At 45.3% G+C, this 24,103-nt stretch overlaps 1 protein-coding gene across 1 annotated transcript in view; it reads right to left on the reverse strand.

The window, feature by feature from the left end:
- DLG5 (discs large MAGUK scaffold protein 5) overlaps positions 1-24,103 on the reverse strand; it is a 298,386-nt gene that overhangs the window by 171,169 nt on the left and 103,114 nt on the right. The window contains 2 exon segments of the mRNA XM_030203236.1: positions 9,357-9,669; positions 19,255-19,511. Coding sequence (XP_030059096.1) covers positions 9,357-9,669; positions 19,255-19,511 — 570 coding nt within the window.

Genomic DNA, 24,103 nt, shown 5'->3' on the forward strand with positions numbered 1-24,103 from the left:
AGAGACATGTGTGGCAGGAGCATCCATTTTACAAAGATAAACATGGAGAAAATCAATGGAGGAAACTGTGAGGGGCATAACCGAACTGGGCGCCCATCTTTAAGGGTGCCACGGTGAAGGGGCGGGACATCCCGTATTATCGAAACAAGATGGGCGGCCATCTTTCATTTTGATAATACGGTCGGGGACGCCCAAATCTCAACATTTAGGTCGACCTTAGAGATGGCCAACCTCGGTTTTCACCTATAATGGAAACTGAGGACAGCCATCTCAAAAACGTCCAAATCCAAGCCATTTGGTCATGGGAAGAGCCAGCATTCGTAGTGCACTGGTCCCCTCTCACATGCCAGGACACCAACCGGGCACCCTAGGGGGCACTGCAGTGGACTTCACAAATTGATCCCAGGTGCATAGCTCCCTTACCTTGGGTGCTGAGCCCCCCCAAAACCCACTACCCAGAACTGTACAACACTACCATAGCCCTTAAAGGGTAACGGGGGGCACCTAGATGTGAGTACGGTGGGTTTCGGGTGGGTTTTGGAGGGCTCCCATTTACCACCACAAGTGTAACAGGTGGGGGGGATGGGCCTGGTCCGCCTGCCTGAAGTGCACTGCAGTACCCACTACAAAACTGCTCCATGGACCTGCATACTGCTGTGATGGAGCTGGGTATGACATCTGAGGCTGGCATAGAGGCTGGAAAAAAATGTTTTTTAATTAGTTAATTTGGGTGGGAGGAGGTTGGTGACCACTGGGGGAGTAAGGGGAGGTGATCCCCGATTCCCTCCGGTGGTCATCTGGTCAGTTCGGGCACCTTTTCAAGGCTTGGTCGTGAAAAAAAAGGGAACAAGTCGGCCAAATGCTCGTCAGGGACGCCCTTCTTTTTTTCCATTATTGGCCGAGGACAGCCATCTGTTAATCACGCCCACGTCCCGCCTTCGGTACACTGCTGACACGCCCCCTTGACCTTTGGCCGTCCCTGCGACGGAAAGCAGTTGAGGACAGCCAAAATCAGCTTTCGATTATGCTGATTTGGCTGACCCTGAGAGAAGGACGCCCATCTCCCGATTTGTGTCGGAAGATGGGTGCCTTTCTCTTTCGAAAATGAGCTGGACAGTTACTTATGTAAATGATAATTACTTGTGTAAGCTGTGAAATACTTTGACATACATATGTAGATACTGACATATGCATGACAGCCATTTTGAAAATCTACATATGTAAATGCTGCTAACAAGCCACAGAGGCTGCAATCGTCATTCAATTCTGAATTGGAGGGAAAAATAAACAACGAGGTATTAAGGAAAACAGCAACCCTGGTCCCGCCTATAAAAGGCTGATCTAAATGTGCACTTTTGAAACACTTGTATGTGTAAAAGAGCAGGTGTAAATCCTGATGTGCAAAGTTTACCTCCTACACATGCATTCACTTTGTAAAAAAGGAAATACAGGGGTAGATTTTAGTCCCACCCAGATTAAGGGCAATTCTATAACTGGGCACCTGCATGTATTAATTTATTTTCCAAATTTCTATACCACTTAAAAACTAGGTGGTTTACAGAATACAAACAGCATAAAATTCAAATGAACAAAGATTAAAATAGTAGAACAAATCAATTTAAAAAAAAAAAAAGAATTCTCTTAGACATATCACAGATATTAAAAATGCTGCTTGTGATGCAAAATACTCTTAGACATCTCACAGCTAATAAAATTGTCGACGTAACTTCTACTGGCTAAACAGTTAAACATCTCTCACACATGAGATATATATATTTCAAAACTAACTTTATTATCCAGCAACAATATCTTTAATGCCAATACTTGAGGGCATACACCACCAAACCAAAACGACTGAAACAGTAATATGCATAAATCACTTTAAAGAGCACACCCATCAAGGCACTAAAAGACCTTCCTGATAACCATTATCTATTAAGTTGAAAATAAGCTGAATGAAAGCCTAAATTAATCAAAACATATTTGCTGGTAATAGAAGTACCAACTAATGATGGAGACAATAAGCATAGCACTTTCTTCCTAGAAAATCACACAACGTCTTGAATATAAAGACATTTTTTTAGTTGTAGTGGGTTTGCATGAAGCCAAGAAACAAATCAGGTTGTTTAAAGCTATGACTTCATTAGCATCAACTGGAATTAACAGCTTAAGGTCATCACCGTACATACATTTACAGGTAGGGGCTTAAATGGATCCTTTAAGAAACCTACAGAGAGAGAACAAATGTATTGCTCTTGAAAATTGAGAAACTGTATGCCACTTGTATGCTATTACTTAATACATTAGAGCCTCAACTGCCCTGGGACAAGTCACAGACTTTTCTTTTAAAAGCCCTGGCTATTCCTTTAAGAACCCTGCCATTAAGAAGGCAAGCCCTAGAGAACTTCCTGTTTAGACACCTTAAATGATCACTAATCAAAAATAAAGACTGAAACCATTCTAGAGCTATCACATCTATGCCTGAATTTCTTAATTTGGAATTTGGCTAACATGGTTAATTCTACCACAATCCAGCACTGAGATCCAATAAAACAAAACAAAAGATAAATCTCTCCCACAATCCAAATAAGTTCTGATCTTGCCTACCATGGCCACTAATGCTGACTACATACCATATCCTATTCTGCATCCTGATTGTAAGATAAAGGATATGTTTTTGTAGAGGAAATCCATCAGCTAAATAGAGGCTATTTACCTGGTTACCTTTGCAATGGAGAATAAATATCAGACTAGTTGATAATGTGCCATTTCTAAAAGGTTAAGAGAGGATCTTTTACAAAGAATTTGTATCCAAGATCAGTAGTTCTCAACCCAGTCCTTGGGGCACACCCAGCCAGCTGGATTTTCAAGATATCTACAATGAATATGCATGAGATAGATTTACATACCAAGGAGGCAATACATGCAAATTTACCCCATACATATCCATTATGGACATACTGAAAACCTGACAGCATGGATGTGATGGGTTGAGAACCACTGCCTTGGATCAATGGTTTCCAAATCTGTCCTGCAGGACCCCAGCCAGTCAGGTTTTTAGGATATCCACAATAAATATTCATGAGATAGATGAGAAATGTGCTGCCTTCACTGCATGCAAATTTCTCACATGTATATTCAGCATGGATATACTGAAAACCTGACTGGCCAGAGGCTCACAAGGCCAGATTTGGGAACTACTGCCCTAGGCTCTTTTCATGCCCTACATTGAGCTGGAGCTTCCTTTGAACAAGAAATGCTGGATTTTTCTTTACAAGCTTTGGTGTAAGGCAATCTGTAGATGAAGAAGAATAGTACACTGTCAAGTTTTTCTCCATATATAATAAGAAAACTGGGTTGTAATTTGAGAGTGCAGACTTAACTGCACATCAGAGAACTCAAGGTGGTGATAAACAGCAAAAGGACCTAATTTCAGCTAACTTACTGCAAAAATGAAAGGCAAACCCATCTGGCATATATTTAGCTACTAATTTGTCCAGAAACAAATGGCAAGTTTCCGTTAATACCACATAAATTCTGTGCACGATTCCCTTGTGCCTGTACTAATCACAATGCAACCTTTATCTGTCTGATGCAACTTGGCTTTATTTTTGCAATAACATTCCTTAAAGAGTTGATGCATGCCTCAGATTGACATAAATCTGGGCAATATATGTTCCATCAACTGTGCCACAACATATCTGCAGTGTAAAATTCCTGGCTTATAACTGGGATAGTACTGAAAAGGGCAAAAAAGTCACAATGTTTATATTATGCGGACTCTTGGTGGTTGTTCTCATATTGGAGGAAGCTCTGATCAAAGAAAAGGAAACTAAAAAGGTTGGACCATGGCAATAGGGTAGAATGCAAGGAAGGTAAAATTATGTATCATACCTGATAATTTTCTTTCCATTAATCATAGCTGATCAATCCATAGACTGGTGGGTTGTGTCCATCTACCAGCAGGTGGAGATAGAGAGCAAACTTTTGCCTCCCTATATGTGGTCATGTGCTGCCGGAAACTCCTCAGTATGTCGATATCAAAGCTCCATCCGCAGGACTCAGCACTTAGAGAATTACACCCACGAAGGGACACTCTGCCCAGCTCACCACCGCCGAAACGGGGGAGGGGAATTAACCCAGCTCATCCCCACACAAGTGGGGGAGGGGAATCCGTCCAGCTCATCCCCGCGGAGCGGGGGAGGGACACCACACCCACCGATGCGGGGGGATCTGGCTTATCCTGCAACTGCGGGAGGAGCTGACTGACCCTAACACCGCCGAAGCGGGAGGGGTACAAAGCTGCCCTACAGCCGCACGAAGCGGGAGGGAGTGCCGGCAGAATTTAAATCTCAATCCAGCCCCGTAAAACAGAGGGGAGAGGAATGCAGCAGCTCACTGTAACACAAACTCGTCTCAACTCTTGAAGAATCCAAGTGAAAGAAGAACTTGAACACGAAGTCCTCCTGAAGTAACTGAAGGCTAAACTTGAACCTAAAATTCAACCAGAATATAAACAGTACAGATATCTGGGAGGGGCTATGGATTGATCAGCTATGATTAATGGAAAGAAAATTATCAGGTATGATACATAATTTTACCTTCCATATCATCAAGCTGATCAATCCATAGACTGGTGGGATGTACCGAAGCAGTACTCACCCAGGGCGGGACATAGAAATCCCTGACCGCAACACTGAAGCTCCAAACCGGGCCTCCGCCCGAGCAGCCACAGTCAAGCGGTAATGCCTGGCAAAGGTATGGGCCTTCCCCGCGGCCACCTAAGCCGCTGCAATGGCTTCCTTGCCCATCTTGCCACTGTAGGCTTAGAAGCCTGCAGACCCTTACGAGGACCTGTAAACAGGACAAACAGATGATCCGATTTCCGGAAATCATTGGTCACTTCCAAGTATCTGATGATGACTCGTCTCACATCCAGAAATTGAGAGCAGAGTATTCCTCTGGGTAGACCTCCCTACGAAAGGAAGGGAGACAGAGCTGCTGAATCACATGGAAGCGAGAAACAATCTTGGGCAGGAAGGAAGGCACTGTCCGAATAGTCACTCCTGCCTCAGTGAACTGCAGAAAAAGCTCTCGACATGAGAGTGCCTGGAGCTCGGAAACTCTTCTGGCTGAAGTGATAGCCACCAAAAAGACTGCTTTCAACGTCAGGTCTTTCAGAGATGCCCTCGACAAGGGTTCAAAAGGCGGCTTCTGCAATGCTCTTAGCACCAGGTTGAGATTCCACGCAAGCACCACTGAGTGCAGAGGAGGGCGCAGGTGATTAACTCCCTTGAGAAAGCGCACCACATCTGGCTGCGAAGCCAGGGAAGCACCCTTCAGGCGGCCCCTGAAGCAAGCCAGAGCCGCTACCTGAACTTTCAGGGAACTGAGCGACAGGCCTTTGTCCAGACCTTCTTGCAGGAACGCCAACACTGAAGAAATTGGAGCAGTGAAGGGAGAAAGTGAGCCTGCTTCACACCACGCTGCAAAGATACGCCAAACCCTGGCGTAAGCAGTAGAAGTAGAGCGCTTCCTCGCTCTCAGCATAGTGGCGATGACCTTGTCTGAGAAGCCCTTCTTTTTCAGACGCTGCCGCTCAATAGCCAGGCCGTAAGACCAAAGGGGGAGGGATCCTCCATCACCACGGGACCCTGATGAAACAGGCCCTGCTCCACTGGCAGCCGCAGAGGATCGCCGACTGAGAGCCTGATCAAGTCCGCATACCAGGGACGTCTGGGCCAATCCGGACCCACCAGGATTACCCTGCCGGGATGCTTTGCCACCCGGTCTAGCACCCTGCCCAACATGGGCCAGGGCGGGAACACATAGAGAAGCTCTTGTGTCGGCCACTGTTGGAGAAGAGCATCTACTCCCAGGGATCGAGGGTCCCGTCCTCTGCTGAAAAAGCACGGCACTTGACAATTGGCCGATGACGCCATCAGATCTAGGCTTGGCTGGCCCCAGCGCTTCGTGATGCCCATGAACGCCTGAGCAGATAGCTGCCACTCTCCGGGCTCCAAGGTTATGGCGACTGAGAAAGTCCGCCTTGACATTCATGACTCCGGCAATGTGGGCCGCTGACAGCTGTTCCAGGTTCGCTTCCGCCCACTGGCATAGATTCATGGCCTCCTTGGCTAGAGGGGCGCTCTTGGTACCTCCCTGGCGGTTGACATAGGCCACAGCCGTGGCATTGTCCGACAGGACCCGTACAGGCTTCAACACCAGTACCGGGATGAACTCCAACAACACCAACCGAATGGCTCTGAGTTCCAGGAGGTTGATAGACCACTTGCCTCTGCAGGAGACCAGAGCCCCTGCGCTGTCCTTCCCAAGCAGTGGGCTCCCCAGCCCATCAAAGAGGCGTCTGTCGTGACGACAATCCACTCCGGGGTCACCAGAGGCATTCCTGCAGACAACTTGTCTGTCTGCGTCCACCAGCTCAGCGCCTTGCGCACTGCTGGGTCCAAAGGAAGGCGCACAGCATAATCCTCCGACATCGGAGTCCAGCGCAGCAGCAGAGATTGTTGTAGTGGTCTCATATGAGCCCTGGCCCAGGGCACTACTTCCATCGTGGCCGTCATAGAGCCCAACAGCTGCACGTAGTCCCAAGCCCGAATAGGAGAGGCTACTAGGAACTAGTCCACCTGAGCCTGAAACTTGACAATCCGATTGTCTGGCAGGAACACTCTGCCCACTTGGGTGTCGAATCGAACTCCCAGATACTCCAGGGACTGAGTCGGGTGCAGCTGGCTTTACTCCCAGTTGATGATCCACCCCAGGGAGCTCAAAAGAGCAACCACCCGGTTCACAGCTTTGCCGCACTCTGCATAAGAGGGGGCTTGGATCAACCAGTCGTCCAGATAAGGATGGACTTGAACTCCTTCCTTCCTCAGGAAGGCCGCGATGACCACCATTACTTTGGAGAAGGTCCGCGGAGCAGTAGCCAACCCGAACGGGAGGGCTCTGAACTGGAAGTGTCGGCCCAGTACTGCAAAACGCAGAAAGCGTTGATGAGGAGGCCAGGTGGGAATATGCAAGTACGCTTCCTTGATGTCCAAGGATGCCAGACGAGGGAGCAGGGGCAGCGTTTTGCATAAGGAAGGCCTGATGCAGCAGCAAAAACAAACTCGGGGGAGAAACCCCCCAGACTGTGTACTTCTGCAGCCTAGGCAACAGCCCTAGACGCACCCTCAACCGGCGCTCGCAAGAGCGGGGGAGAGACATGCTGCGCATCCAAAATGGCGTCCGGCGCGACACTCCGCGAAGGAGCCGCGCGGGAAGAACGGCGCTTAACTTTAGCCGCTTTTGTGCCGTCGCCCAAATTAAGGGCGTTCATGGCATTAATGTCTCCAAGGGCGGCCCAAGAAGAAGCCGTCCGAGCCGCGTGGCCGGCCAAGATGGCGGAGGCGAGGAGCGGGGGATGGGCGTTTATGGCGGGAAAAATCGCCACGCCGGAGGAAGGACCGGGACATTCATCGGCCACGAAACTGTCACCCAACAAGGGCGAATCAGGCTTTAAGACCCCCGCATCCCCTCTAGAAGCGCCTAAGCAATCCGGGAAGCGCTCTTTACGCCCTCGCCCTCCGACGCCATATGCCACGTGGAGATAAATCGGGGAACCCCCTGCCCACTATAAAAAGGTAAAAATTACCTGCTGTCCGCTCCGAGCTGTAACGACCTGGTGTCCCAGTGAGTAGCTGCAATAAACGTTTAAATAAACGTCGAAATAAACGCCTTTAAGGACGTTCAAAATTTTTTTTTTTTTTTTTTTTTTTTTTTTAACGGAGCCAGCGGGAGGGGGGAGAAAAGGAGGGACCTGGCACCACCAGGTTTGCACTTGCTCAAAAGAGCCCTCAACCCCAGGCACTCAACAAAACCTAAAAATTAGGCTTGGAGGCCTAGCCAGAGCTGCTGCTGTGTGTGACCACCACCTGCTGAGATAGAGAACATACTGAGGAGTTTCCGGCAGCACATGACCACATATAGGGAGGCAAAAGTTTGCTCTCTATCTCCACCTGCTGGTAGATGGACACAACCCACCAGTCTATGGATTGATCAGCTTGATGATATGGAACCAGAATCTATTTTGTTCACATTTAGCAAAAAGATCAAACCTAATGCATTACCTACAGCCTAAGTGGATACAAGAAGAGTACAACCTGAACTAGTCATTAAAAAAAAAAAGTTTTGTTAGGCACAAGAGACGGGTCAGCATGTAAATTCAGATCACCAAACAACACAAGAGACATCAACTGAGAAGAAAAGATGGAGATTTCCCCTGCTAACTCAAGTAAGATAGATGAGAGTGGTGGTTGATATACCAGCAGAATCTCAGGAGGGGATTCAATGTTAAATCTGAGATTCTGAACATTTTATTGTAGTGATTCACGCCTCCATCCTGCTAGAACAAACAACTGACAAATTAAAGAAAAATCTTGTGGACAGGCTTGTACAGATAAAAAGATTCACCTTCCTTTAAACATGTTTCTGTTAGGTATAACACATTCATCAAAACAACTGCTGTATTCAATCTTAACCAAACAATGTTTTATGCATGTAAAAGGCCTCTTATTTTATTGGGTTATGCCTGTAAGCACTCACGGTACAAGCAAACTAATATCTGCAGAGTAAGAGGTACATTAGAATGTGCACCAAAAACTAGGTGTGAAAAATGTGCGCTAAGCACCAATTCTATAACGGCAATAGGGCGCAAAACTGCTGTTATAGAATTGAGCATAAGTCACCATGTGTGCACCTAATTTTAGGCACGAACACTCACGCCATGTCAAATGCTGGTCTAAATGGTCGCACCTAAAGTTGGCAGTTGCACGTGATAATATTCTATAACTTGCGTGTGCAACTGCAAGACACCCCCCCTGATTTGTTCATGTGCATGCCCCCTTTGTAATTGCATGTTATAGCATTTTATAGAATAGTGTCTAATGTAGTTGGTACTTAACTACACATTAGTGCCAATTAGAACCAATTAATGCTGACAGATGGAAGGACTTAGTGGGGCCGATATGTCCACCATCTTGCCCTCAACAGCCTTGATCTTCTCTTTTCTCAGCAGTTTCGCAGCCATTGAATAGGTTTTTGTGGCCCTCAAAAAGTAGTTGGTCAAAGTATCCACTAAAAAGATTTTGAATTAGAGCTCAAACAGCGCTTTTGTAGCAGGTTGAGGAGTTAGATATGGGGGATGCACAAAAGCTCCGTGATTCAGCACCTGGTTCCCTGCATGGAACTACATGACTCTCCGGTACTAAATTTAAATAGTACAAATTAAATGTAACTCAGACTCAAACCAATTCTCCCCCTCCCCACCCCGAGCAAAAATAAAGGATCTTTTATACCTGTCTTAAAGCTTCCATCTCTTCGCTGGCCACTCGATTCTCAGATGATGTGTTTTTCAGTTTTCCCTGTGCCAATTCCAGCTCAGTTTGAAGTTTATCCACTTCTTTAATGACTTGGTCCCTCTCACTCATTATGAGCCGATATTCATTGAACACGGAGTCCCTCTCCTCCTTGTACTTCTCTGAGTCCTTAGTTACCTTCAGCTGTAGGGTTTTGAACCGGGTCACCTCTGCCTGTAGACGCTCCATCTCTTTTTGAAGTTCCTTGTTCTGGGAAGTTGCTTTGTTTAGCTCCTGCTGCATTGATTCATATCTAAGAAGAAACACAGAAAGGTGCATTATTTTGAATTTTGTTTTTTAATCCATGTGTTCCACAGTTACTAAAAATATATATCCAATGTACTGTGAGAAAAAGTTTGGGGTTTTTTTTTTAACAAAATTTTAATTTTCAATGAACTTGGGGCCAATATATTAAAGTGAATTAGTGAAAAGCCAAGCACTGCATGTGATAGTTAAAGCACAATAACATCACCATAGCATCCTGAACCCTCATTGACCCAGGGAACAGGAGAAAACCCACAAATCCTTCTACATGAAAGTGCACAGCTCTGCCACTGAGCCACAATGTTGGCTGTTCTCTTCTATTCTGAAATACATCCTAGGTTTTAGTTTTGGAATTCTGAAAGATAGAAGTTGGTCTACTTTTAGTCTGGTCTCTGACCACGATATACATTCTTTCGTGAAAAAAAAAAAAAAAACTTTCATCCACTCATCATCCCTTGGACAGTTGTCCCTCTGTCTTATAACTTGACCTTCCTCCAAAAATTATCAACTGGTTAGTTTATTTTGTCAATTTAACGTTGGGTCTTAGAAAAGGAAAACCATCCACTGGTGATATTGTTTTAACTCCAATCCCTAAGGCAGCTGGACTAGACTTTAACACGTGGCTAATACACTTTTTCTCATGAAATTGATTGAACTTTTGGTCAGTGTTCAATTATTTGATTATATTGAGATGTTTAATCTTTTGCAAGCCTCTCAACATTGATTTAAGCATTTTTATAGTACTGACGCCCTTTTGGTTGCTTTAACTTCAGAAGTGAAAAGAATACTTAGCAGGGGTGGTCAAATGGTCCTATTACAATTTGACATCTCAGCAGCGCTTGATAAGGTAGATCATCGTATTTTACTGCTTATATTATCTGAAATTGGGTTTACTGATGCTGCTTTTGATTGGTTTAATTCTTATTTCAAGAAAGCGAAGTTACTCACCTGTAGAAGGTGTTCTCCAAGATAGCAGGCCATGTATTCCCACAGCTGGGTGATGTCATCCAACGGAGTCCAGTGAAGACGCTATCAAGATAAATGTAGACATTTGTAGCAGCGTTCCACCACACATGCACCAATATTTTCCCACCCCAGTCATGTAAAATAGCTAAAGAATACAACTCCAAGGGGAGGTGGGGGGTCTATGTGAGAATACTTGGCCTGCTGTCCTCAGAGAACACCAGCTACAGATGAGTAACTTCGCTTTCTCCAAGGACAAGCATGCCAGTTTTACTCTCACAGCTAGGAATCTCTAGCTACCAGGTTCACCGAAAACGACAACACTAGGATAACAGGGACTTGAAATGTCAAGCCTTCAAAAGTCCATTAACCTGAAACTATTTACACACTAGTTGTGAAGATGGATGAGGATAATGTTGAGATGCCATGACACAGTTGGAAGATTGAAAGGGGTTTTTATCAATAGCAAACTTCTCATGAAACAACTAGAGGCTGTAGAGATGGGCTTATCTCCTACATGGAGGTGACAAGCACTAATTGCACTGAGATGAACCTTTACAGAATTGGTTTTCAGACCAGACTCCGAGAGGTGCAGCAGGTATTCAAGCAGCTTGTGTAGGGCAAGTGAGGAGATATAAGGTCTTGCCCTCAAACCAGATGGCAAACCTCCGCCACTTAAATGAGTGACACCACTTTGTGGCGTCTTTCCTGGAAGCCAGCAAGATGCGAGAGACACCCTCTGGCAAATGGCAAATCTAAGGATTCGAACTCTATGCTCTCAACATCCAAGCTAAGAGAGCCAGAGATTGGAACCTGAGATGCAAAAAGGATCCATTGTTCTGCATGATGAGGGTAAGAAAACATTCCAATCTCTACAGATCTTCAGAGGAAAAATACAGAAGATGAGAAAAGCAGATCTGCCTCGGCCAGTAAGGGGAAATTAGGATCATAGTTCCCCAGTCTTGCTTGAGTTTCAGCAAAGTCTTCTCTATGAGATGTACTGGAGAATATGTATACAGAAGATCCTCTCCCCACTGTAGGAAAAAAGCATCTGACACTAGTCTGCCATGTGATCTGTGCCTGGAACAGAACTGGGGGAGTTTGAAGTTGAGATGAGTGGGATAAGGATCCACCAAAGGGGCTGCCCCACTCTTGGGAGATCTTGTGGGCTACGTGTATATTGAGACCACTCATGCAGCTGCAAAACCCTGTTCAGCCTGTCTGCCAGGCAGTCGTCCTTTCCTGCTACGTATGTGGCGCAGAGGAGCCATGTAGCTCATCAATCTCAACATTTGCTGAGCTGTGACCTGCCTGCTGCTTCGGACCTGAGAGGATAATGTTGTCAAGGTCTCTGCTCTCGCATGTGGAAGAAAAGCCCAAGCCTGCAAATTATTGAGCAGGGCTCCAAAATACTCCAAACGCTGAACCTGTATAAGGTGGAACTTGGAGTAGTTTATGACAAACTCTAGTAACTCCTAGTGGAGGAGTGGCCTAATGGTTAGTGCAGCAGGCTGTAGACCTGGGGAACTGGGTTTGATTCCTGCTGCTGCCCGATGGTCAGCAATGGGTTGAGATTCTACGGAAGCAGGTTCAATTCCCTCTGCAACTCCATGTGACCCTGGGCAAATCACTTAAGAGTCCTTTTACAAAGGCACGGTAAAAAGTGTCCTGTAGTAGTGCAGGCATGTGTTTTGGATGCGCACTGGGCCATTTCTTTATCACGACTGGAAAAAAGGTGTTTTTTTTTTTTATAGAGCAGGAAATGGAAGTGCAGCAAAATTAAAACTACCACACATCTATTTACGGACTGAGCCCTTAACGTCATCCATTGACTTAGTGGTAAGGGCTCGTGTGCTACCTGTGCGGTAATCGTGCAGCACATGCCAACTGCCAATTACCACAAGGAACACTTCCAGCAGTAGAAAATAGAAAATGATTTTCTACCACGGGATTTGGCATGCGCAAAACTCGGAATTACCACCAGGCGCACATACTAACCCAGTGGTAGTGTCAATTTTGGCACACACAACCTGTGTATTAGCCCTTCCGCGCCTTTGTAAAAGGCCCTTAGCCCTCTATTGCCCCAAGTGTATAACTTAGATTGTGAGCCCGTTACGGACAGTGCAAGGTACCTGTAATAGAAATTGTAAACTACAGTCGCCTTGAGGATCACTTGCAGTATATAAAGTGCTGAAATTAAATAAAATAAATGAATAAATACTCAAATTGTTAAATACACTGCAACTACAGCTAGACACTTGGTGAATCCCTTGGCAGCTGACACGAGGCCAAATGGCAGACCACCATACTGGTAGTGGTGTTTCCCTATTCAGAATCTGAGATTCTTCCTGTGACTGGGAAGTATCGAAATGTGGGTATAGGAATCCTTCAAGTCCAGAGAACATACGTAGCCAATCTTTTTCCTGAATCATGGGGAGAAGGGTGCCCAGGGAAATCATCCTGAACTTTAATTTGACCAAGAATTTGTTCAGGGCCCTTAGCTCTAGAATGGTATGAAATCATCCCGTTTTCTTGGGCATAAGAAAATACCTGAAATAGAATCGCTTCCCTTCTTCTCTTGGTGGCAAAGTTCAACCACATTGGCCTGTGGAAAGGCAGAGATTTTTTCTACAAGTAACTATTTGTGCCGAGAGCTGACGAATGATGCTCTTGGTGGGCAACTTGGTGGTCTTTGATGGCAATACAGGAAAGTAACTGAGATGGACTATTTGAAGAACCCGCAAGTCGGATATTACCAGCCTCCCCCTACTGATAAGCCATCCGAGACGGTTACTTTGAGTGCAGCTATACTCTCCTGGAGTCAGTCAAAAGCTCATCCCTTGCTTGTATTGGGGAGCTGGCTGAGACTTCTGAGGTTTGGACTGGCGAGGCTGAGAACAGCGTCAGAAGGCAGTGGAAACCTATGCCTTAGATTTGTAGGGTCGCTGCCTAGGCCTACTCGGAAACCTTCTAGACAAAGAGGCTGCAGCTGGAGGTTGCAGAAAGAGGGTCTGGATGGTACCAGTATATTTCTTTATGAGGCCAGCGACCTCCTCCATCTTGTCCCGAAAAAGAGATTGTCTCCTTGGCAAGGTACGTCCACCCACCTGATACTTCTACCCCGTTAGCTGCCTTAAACTCTTGTCTTGCCACTGTCTCTGCCTGGCTCAGTGGCAATGGTCTATTTCTCAACCTCTCAAAATGTGACGCCATCATTTTTTTTCCATTCCCTGCTCTCCCATCCCAGTTCTCCTATCATCAAAAACCACCCATTGTGCTTCTGTGATTCAGTGAGAATCCTAGGTGTCATATTTGATTGAAAGCTCAAGTTGAAACCCCAGATCGATGCCGTGGTCCATTCATCCTTCTTTGGCCTTCACAGCATCCAAGCTAATCATTCTTCTCTTTCTCCTTCTCCTCAGTCTCTTCGCGCTTTCCTCCTTGCTCTTGTGATTACTCTGATCAACTACTTTAACTCTCTTTATACTAATCTTGCACTTCACTCAAACATCTTCAACTAATCCAATCAACAGCATTAAACTCATTCACCGTGCACACCACTTTGATCATGTTACCCTTCTCCTCCGTCTTGAACACTGGTTGTCTATCTCCTCCTGTATCCATTTCAAACTTCTCATGTTAGTCTATAAATACCATCCTTCCTCTGCTCCAGCCTATTTGCACAAATCTCTGACCCTTTATGCTCCTGCCTGCCTTCTCCATTCTTCCTCTGATAATCTACTTTGAATCCCCTCTCCTTCTGATCTACATTTGACTATCTCCCATGTCACCACCTTTAGTAATCTAGGTCCTAAGCTTTGGAACTCTCTTTCCTCTCACCTTCGGATTTCTCTTCCCTTCCCTTCCTCCTTCAGTCCTCAAGACTCACCGCTTTTCTCTGGCTTTTGATACTCTCTCCTCTTAGGTCTGTCCTTTGCTCTTTCTGTACTCGATAATCTTTCACTGCCCTCAGCTTTCTCAGCCCTTCTACCTCCATCAGCATTACTTTTTGTTTTATAAACTACTTAGGTCACCATTTGGATCTATTTGCAGTATACCGAACTCTGGAAAATAAATAAACCTCTCCTGAACTGCTGGTTCTAGATCAGAGACACACAGCCATGAAAATTTGTGCATTCCCACACCCATGATGAAGAGTCTGGACACAATATCAAAAGAATTGTAAGTGCCCCTGGTCAGATACTTCTTGCACTCTAGCTGCTTACTGGCCAACTGGCAAAGCTCTGCACCGTTCTCCTACGGGAAAGGATCCACAAGACTAAGTGTACTGTGCATCAAAGATTGCAAGTGTAGGCTTGTGTAGAGCCAGTAGGATTGGATGAATGCATTAAGCATCGTCTGAAAAGTCTTCCCCCTAGCAAGTCTAGTGTCTGAGCCTTTACCTGTGGGATCCGAGGCATTAGTCCTGGAGTTCCTAGCTCATTTGAGGGCACATTCGACAAACAGAGAGTGATGAGGCAAAAGGTGCCCTCTCGAATCCAGGAGCCTTCTGGATATGATACTGCGCGCATCCAGCTTCTTAGAAGCAACCTGTACTGAAAGGGGAGAATCCCACTTCATCAGTGTATCTTTAAAGATAGGGTGCAATGGTACTATGACCCCCTTCCCTAGGAGAAAACTCATAGTCCAGAACAAATAACATCTCTGCTCTGGGCTCCTCCTCAGTCTCCAATTTAAATGGAATGATTGAAGCCATCTTCTCGACAAAACCAGTGAAAGAGACACCCTCAGGTGGAGATTTAAGTCTCTCTTGAGGTGGGAAGGAATTCAGAGGCACTCCCCCTCTGAGCAGTAATGAGGGTCTCTTGAGGGGTCCCAGTCAGACTCCACACCATACTCAAACCAGACTGAGTCTGTGCCTGCCCCAGCTGAGTGGAATCACGTTCACACCCCGAACGGTGCCTACATACAACCCTATCCTCAGACTCTGGGGAAGCTTCCTCTCTCAACGTTGAGAGAGGTACTGCGGATCTCTCCACAGGCATGGATGGAGATTCAGGAAGAATCTGAGTTTGATCCACAGCTGTAGCAAACACCCTCAATGCCTGAGCGAATTGCAACTTCAGTATCTGCCCCAACTCTTCCCTGAACATGATTCAGAACCACTCATAGGCAAAGATGGAGGAGCTAGAAGACAGGCAGCCTGAGAAGGTGTCGTGCCAAACCAGAAGCAGGAACTTGGCTGCTTGGAAACTTGTGCACTGGCACCTCTACCAAAGAAGGGGAATGCTCCTTCTGGTGCCAGAGCTTCTTGGGTATCGGTGATGGCGATGCCCCAGAGCTCCCGGCACCGTGCATCAAAGAGGACCGGTGCTTATGCTTCTTGGGCTTCCCCTAACGCTCACCATCATGGACCTTCAGTGCCCTCAGTGTCAAGTCCAATGCTGACTGGTCCCAGGGCCTACTTTCAGCACCTGATGTCAAGAGAGGTAGAGACCTGCTCAATGCTGGTGCACTCCCAGTGGCAGTCAAAGTCTTAGCAGCCATCAAGATCGATGCTTCCAATGCTGATGTTGATCGATTGGCCTTTGAGGAGCCAAAAAGTCTCTTCTGCTGGACCTGCTGCACCCTCTGGGTCCTCAACTGCATTTGTAAACAGAGAGAACAAGAGCTAGGCTCATGTTCAGGCACCAAGAGTGCAGGTCAGTCATGGTATTTACCCGATTACACTGGGCACACCTTGTGAAGACACTGAGGGTCTTCTTGGACATTGAAAAAACAATTGCAGACAAATTAAAATCCTCAACTGAGAACTGTAAAAAGGGGCAGGATTCAAACTGAGGTTGGTGCTCCAGCCTAAGCAGGCCTAGCAAATTGCAAAAAAAGAAAGGAAACTTGAAGAGCCAAAAATACGAAAAAAAAATTGAAGGGTAACAGAATAAAATAAAGAGGAAGGATATAATAATTGCAAAAGGGACAAAAATACCCTCATCGTAAGCCAGAGAACCCCCCCCCCCCCCAACACACACAGAGGAGTACATGATGATGTGTCCTCCCTGCTCCGTGGTAAAAACAGACTGAGGTTCCATGCTCGTGCATCGGACAGGAAGACACCAGCACATGCGCTGTGGGATCCTGCTAGAAATTTCTACATTCATCTTGCTAGTCTGTGTCCTTAATGAGCTCTGTCGGATAAAGTCACCCAGCAATGAGAATAAAACTGGCCTGCTTGTCCTCGGAGAACAGACATTACCATATATTAAAGGAAGGAGTATCCTCATTTATGTGGAGCCCTCCCCGTGGGCTTCCCCAGGGTTCAGCTCTCTCGCAACTCTTGTTCAACACATATACATGAGTTCATTAGGATCTATAGATCTGGGAGTAAGAGAAACTATGTATTCGTAGGCAGATGACATGTTTGTTCTAGTTCCTGTAACTTCTAACTTGAATAGATCTTCCTTTAGTATATAACACTGAATAAGGACGATCAAAGAGTCGTATTTTTCTCATCTCTTAAAACCTAACACTGATAAAACTAAAATCCTTTGGTTTAGTTGAAACATTAAAGAAATTACTAATTATATCCCAAACAGTGATAGGACTCCTTTCAAGGTAGAGAAATTATCAAGAGTCCTGAGAGTTTTGTTAGATTCTGCCTTAAGCATGGAATCCCAGATTAAAACCTAATTAAGAAAACTTTTTTCAAACTTATTGCGTTTAATTCAACCATATCTCTATAATAATCATTTTGTTGTTAGTCCAGTTGCTGATTCTTTTGCAACGAGACTACTGCAATTCTCTTTACTCAGGTATTTCAATGAAATTAAACAAGATTCAGTTATTCAAAATATTGCTGCACAACTGATTATTATAAAGACAAATCTGACCATGTCTCCCCCTTGTTAATGCAACTCCACTGGTTGCCTTCAAGAGCTTATATTCAGTTCAAGATTTGTTGCTTAGTCTTAAAAAAATTTGGAAGCATATTCCTCTGATAATTTATCCTCTTCCTTGTGATTAAGTTCTGGGTCTTCTTGTCAAAGGGTTGAGAGTCATCTTCTGACATCTGCCTCTGTGAATGGATTAAAGCTTAAATATTTTCATTAGCATTCTCTCTTTTACCAATCAACAAATATCTGGAACTCTCTTCTGTATGAAATACAATCCTGAAATTTTTATCTTTGATTTTTAAAATATTTGAAGACATATTTGTTTTATAAATATCTTTTATGGTAGATGTTCTTTTTATAATGTTATATTTTAATCTATTATGCTGTCTCAGGAATACTGATCATTTTTATTTAGTTATCTGGCTCTGAACCCTCTGTGGGATAAAGCAGGTTATAAAAGCAAAACATAACATTCAGGAAATTATCATTTCCTTAGGGTGGCAGCAGGACCGAGCTCTAGAGGTGCAGATCTGGCCCACATGGAACAAAGCGCATCTCACCTTTGGTGACAAGGGAAGTAGTAATATTTGCTACTTTACTATAAAACTGCTTAAATTGCTGTGAAAAGGGAGGTAAAAAGGACAGCATGCAGCTTTTTTGGTATATGTACACTCCTCAAATCTCCTCCCATCATACCATCCACTCAGCCTCTCTGTTGGCTATTTTCTTATACTGTTCTCTAATTCTCATTCTATACAGATTTAATCAATTAAAGTTTCTCCTTCCCACTGGATTTAGTTTTTCTCAAAGATGACTTCACTGCTTTAATGCAATGCCTCTTTCTTGGGTTGTTTGTCTATAATTATTTATTTTTAATTTATAACCTGCTCTATCCTTAGTTCCAAGCAGTTAATAATATGTAGATAATTAAAATAAACATATAACTTAAAACATATAACTTATAACTTAAAAAACCAGCTGACAATCACAACACAAGGGTGACTAGATTCAGTAGTTTGTCTGTATGTTGAATACATTGCAAACTCCAAAAGGCACAAGGACTGTCTTTTGCATGTTTCTAAACAATTCTTGCCTTATTTTGTGAGCTACTTGACTTTTATCAAACTTTGACCTGCTCATTTTATTTTGACCTGAAGAGGAAGTATAGTTCCCACAGCAATACAAGAATCATTTTTTATTAATTCAACAAAAGGTAAGAAAAAAAGGATTTTTGAAGCTAGAATATTAATGTGGCCCTAGGATGTAACAAGCAGTATGATCTGAACAGGAAACCAAGAGACACTGTTTTGTTACTTTTTTTCCATTATAACTGTATTCATGCCTTCCTCCTGGCCATGCTTTGAATCCTCAGCTGACAAACAACTAGGGAATATGAACACCACAATCAATTTTCAGATTTTTTGAACCTTTTCCCAATTTTCAGGCTCTTTGAGGTTAATTTTGGGTTGGGTTGGTTTAAATTTAAAAAGTTTATGTGAATTGATTCTACACACATCAATTCACAGACTATTTTGAATACATTAAATTTAAGGCGCACTAATGAACTGAATATACGCTAATGAATGCATATCTCTGGAAATCAACTCAGACCTGGCTACAAATTACCAGAAGAGGAAAGAAGGAGGAGACATGTTGTTAACGGAAGCCTGAAGAGTTTAAAATCTTGATTGTTCAAAACATAGCTAGAATTAGAATTAAGCAAAGTTTTAGATACTGTTCAATTGACAAGAGACCTGCACCTCCTCAGAGAGGACGAGTATTGCTGCTGAAAGTGTATTGCTGTATCCCTTTGTTTCATCAATGTGTCCATCTGCTTTTGAAGGCATCTGTTCTCTTCCTCAACCTGCTCCAGCCGGCTAAGGTCACTGTTGTGAATGGCAATCTTTTCATTGTACCGCTTGCTTAATGAATCATAATCCTTCTTGATGCTCTCCATCTTGTCCATTGCTGTGTCGTAGAGTTTAAGAACTTCAGATGAGCCATTCTGTTTCAAGACCTGGAAAACAAACAGGTATATATAATCTTTTATCATCATACCAGCATTTATTTTTCCCTTGATTCCATTCCCACGTTCCTACTTCCCGCTCATACATAAAGGCAGGGCAAAACTGGTCAAAATAATCTTAAAGGATTTAAAAACATTTTAACTTAAATGTTAAACTAATTTTGTAATTTTTGAAATGTGTTGTATTTGAAATATTATATATGTTATCCTGTACACCACCGAGGATAGCAGATTGAGCACATAATAAATAGTTTAAATAAATACTGCTTTATAACAAGCAAAACAAAGGTAAAAAAAACAAACAAAAATGTCTGTTCTCAGGAAACCAAGACAACCTTAGTTACATCTGCAACGCTCTCTTCCTAGATTTACTACCCACCCTACAAACCGACGATACATACCTGTAGCAGGTATTCTCCAAGGACAGCAGGCTGATTGTTCTCACATGTGGGTCGATGTCCGCGTCGGCCCAGGAATCGGACGGCTATTTTGCAAGCAAAATATATTAAAAAAAAAAAAAACTTCACAGAGTCTTCTGGCGTGCGAATAGCACGCACCGTACATGCGCAGCCATCTTCCTGCCCGTCACATGAGCATTCCCACTCAGTTTAATCAAAAAAGCAAACAACCAACAACTCCAAAGGGGAGGTGGGTAGGTTTGTGAGAACAGCCTGCTGTCCTCAGAGAATACCTGCAACAGGTATGTATCTTCGCTTTCTCCGAGGACAAGAAAGCTGCTTGTTCTCACATGTGGGGTATCCCTAGCAAACAGGGTCACTCAAAACAATGAACATTGTTCAATTGGGCCTCGCAACGGCGAAGACATAACATAACCTGAAACCATAAACAACAGAATGCAGCCTGGAACAGAACAAAAATGGGTCTAGGTGGGTGGAGTTGGATTCTAAACCCCAAACAGACAGTCGGTTTGGGCAGCACCGACTGCCCAAACCGACTGTCGCGTCGGGTATCCTGCTGGAGGTAGTAGTGAGATGTGAATGTGTGGACTGATGACCACGTTGCAGCCTTGCAAATCTCCTCAATGGAGGCCGACTTTAAGAGAGCCATGGCTCTAACATTATGAGCCGTGACATGGCCCTCCAGAGTCAGCCCAGCTTGGGCATAAGTGAAGGATATGCAATCTGCTAGCCAACTGGAGATTGTGCATTTTCCGATGGTGACTCCCTTCCTGTTGGGATCAAAAGAGTCAAACAACTGGGCGGACTGTCTAAAGGGCTTCGTCCGCGCCACGTAAAAGGCCAATGCTCTCTTGCAGTCCAAGGTTTGCAAACTGCTTTCGCCACAGCGGGTATGAGGACGGGGAAAAAATGTTGGCAAGACAATTGACTGGTTCAGATAGAACTCCAACACTACCTTTGGCAGGAACTTAGGGTGCGTGTGGAGGACTACTCTGTTGTGATGAAATTTGATATAAGGTGCATGCACTACCAAGGCCTGAAGCTCATTGACTCTACGAGCTGAAGTAACTGCCACCAAGAAAACGACCTTCCAGGTCAAGTACTTCAGATGGCAGGAATTCAGTGGCTCAAAAGGAGCTTTCATCAGCTGGGTGAGAACGACGTTGAGATCCCATGACACTGGTGGAGGTTTAAAGAAAAACCACACGGAGTGTGGAGGTGCACTTGATCCCCACAGGACAAAAGGGAGAAAACAGAGAAGGGGTGGGGAAAATAGGCTCTATTCAAACAATGGGGGAGATGTATGGATTAGTGAAAACAATGATACTTCATTGTGAATAGGTGACTCTAAAGGCTGTCCAGAGATAGGCTTACCCTCCACACGGCGATGAAAAGCACTAATTGCACTAAGGTGAACTCTTACGGAGTTGGTCTTGAGACCAGACTCTGACAAGTGTAGAAGGTATTCAAGCAGGGTCTGTTTAGGACAAAAACGAGGATCTAGGGCCTTGCTGTCACACCAGATGGCAAGCCTCCTCCATTTAAAAGAGTAACACCTCTTTGTGGAATCTTTCTTGGAAGCAAGCCTCGGGAGACAACCTCAGAAAGACCCAAGGAGGCAAATTCTAAGCTCTCAACATCCAGGCTGTGAGAGCCAGAGACTGGAGGTTGGGATGTAGAAGTGAACCCTCGTTCTGAGTGATGAGGGTTGGAAAACTGACCAATCTCCACGTTCTTCGGAGGACAACTCCAGAAGAAGAGGAAACCAAATCTTACGTGGCCAGAAAGGTACTATCAGGATCATGGTTCCACAGTCTTGCTTGAGTTTCAGCAAAGTCTTCCCTACTAGAGGTATGGGAGGATACGCATATAGAAGGTCTGGTCCCCCAATGCAGGAGAAAGGCATCTGACGCTAGTCTGTCATGGGCCTGAAGTCTGGAACAGAACTGAGGGACCTTGTGATTGATCAGAGTGGCAAAAAGATCCACCAAGGGGGTGCCCCAAGCACGGAAGATCTTGCGGATTATGCTCATGTTTAGAGATAACTCGTGAGGTTGCATTATCCTGCTCAGTCGGCCAGACTGTTGTTTACACCTGCCAGATAAATGGCTTGGAGAAACATGCCATGACGGCGAGCCCAAAGCCATATCTGGACAGCTTCCTGACACAGAGGGCAAGATCCGGTGCCCCCCTGCTTGTTGGTGTAGTACATGGCAACCTGATTGTCTGTCTGAATTAAGATAACTTGGTTGGACAGCCATCTCTGAAAGCCTTTAGAGCGTTCCAGATCGCTCTTAATTCCAGGAGGTTGATCTGCAGACCTTTTTCCTGAAAGGACCAGCTCCCTGAGTGTGGAGACCATCTACATGAGCTCCCCACCTCAGGAGAGATGCATCCGTTGTCAGCACTTTTCGTGGCTGAGAAACTTGGAATGGTTGCCCCATGGTCAAATTGGATCGAATCGTCCACCGCTGAAGAGAATTTCGAAAACTGGTGGACAGTTGGACTACATCATCTAGATCCCCCGCAGCTTGAAACCACTGGGAAGCTAGGGTCCATTGAGCTGATCTCATATGTAGACGTGCCATGTGTCCCAGAAGTCTCAACATCTGCCGAGCCATGACCTGCTGGGACGCTCGAACCATGGACAACAAGGACAAAAGATTGCCCGCCCTTGCCTCGGGGAGATAAGCTTGAGCTGTCTAAGTGTTCAGCAGAGCTCCAATGAATTCCAATTTTTGGACTGGGGTGAGATGGGACTTGGGATAATTTATGACGAAGCCCAGCAGCTCTAGCACCCGAATCGTCGTTCGCATGGACTCCAGGGCACCCTCCTCTGAGGTGGTCTTCACCAGCCAATCGTCGAGATAAGGAAACACATGCACGCCCACTCTGCCTAGCGACGCTGCGACTACAGCTAGGCACTTGGTAAACACTCTGGGCGCAGATGCCGGGCCAAAAGGCAGTACACGGTACTGGAAGTGCTGTGTTCCTAGCCGAAATCGAAGATACTTCCTTTGAGCTGGGAGTATCGAGATGTGGGTGTAAGCATCCTTTAAGTCCAGAGAGCATAGCCAATCGTTTTCCTGAATGATGGGAAGAAGGGTGCCCAGGGAAACCATCCTGAACTTTTCTCGGACTAGAAATTTGTTCAAGGCCCTTAGATCTAGGATGGGACGCATTCCCCCTGTTTTCTTTTGCACAAGGAAGTACCTCGAATAGAATTCAAGCCCTTCTTCCCCTGGTGGAACGGGTTCGACCGCTTGGGACTGTAGAAAGGGGGAGAGTTTCTCTGCAAGTACCTGTTTGTTCTGGGAACTGTAAGAATGAGCTCCCGGTGGACAATTTGGAGGTTTGGATTCCAGATTGAGGGTGTATCCTGACCAGACTATTTGAAGAACCACCGATCAGAGGTTATAAGAGGCCACCTTTGATGAAAAAGTTATCAACCTCCCCCCAACCGGCAAGTCATCCGGCACGGACACTTTTTCCTAAGGCTATGCTGAACTGGAGCCAGTAAAAAGTCCGTCCCTTGCTTTTGCTGGGGAGCCACAGAGGCCTTAGGTGCACGCTGTTGATGAGAACGAGTGCGCTGGGACTGAGCCTGGACAGGCTGCCGAGAAGCAGGAGTGTACCTACGCCTACCATAGGAATAGGGAGTACTCCTCTTCCCTCCAAAAAAACCTCCTAGATGAGGAGGTAGTAGCAGAAGACACCTGGTGGGAAAGAGAGAATCCATAGCATCATTATGCTTTTTGAGCTGGTCAACCAGATCCTCTACTTTATCCCCCCCCCCCCCCCCCCTGCAAGGAACATCCGCCATCCGCTGCTGGAACGAATGATCCAGGTCAGAGACACGCAGCCATGAGAGTCTGCGCATCACTATACCTTGGCAGCGATTCTGGATGCTACGTCAAAAGTGTAGAAACGTACCCCTGGCCAAGAATTTTCGACATGCCTTCTGGTGCCTCACCACCTGGCGAAAAGGCTCAGCCTGCTCCGGAGGGAGCGCATCAACCAAGCTAGACATTTACCTCACTGAGTTCTGCAAGTGGATGCTCGTGAAGAGCTGGTATGTTTAGATTTTGGAAACGAGCATAGCGGCCTGATACGCCTTCCTCCCAAAAGAGTCCAAAGTTCTAGATTCTCTGCCCGGGGGCACCG

This window comes from Microcaecilia unicolor, chromosome 5 (genome assembly GCF_901765095.1).
Source record: "Microcaecilia unicolor chromosome 5, aMicUni1.1, whole genome shotgun sequence".
In the NCBI taxonomy this organism is placed as follows: domain Eukaryota; kingdom Metazoa; phylum Chordata; class Amphibia; order Gymnophiona; family Siphonopidae; genus Microcaecilia; species Microcaecilia unicolor.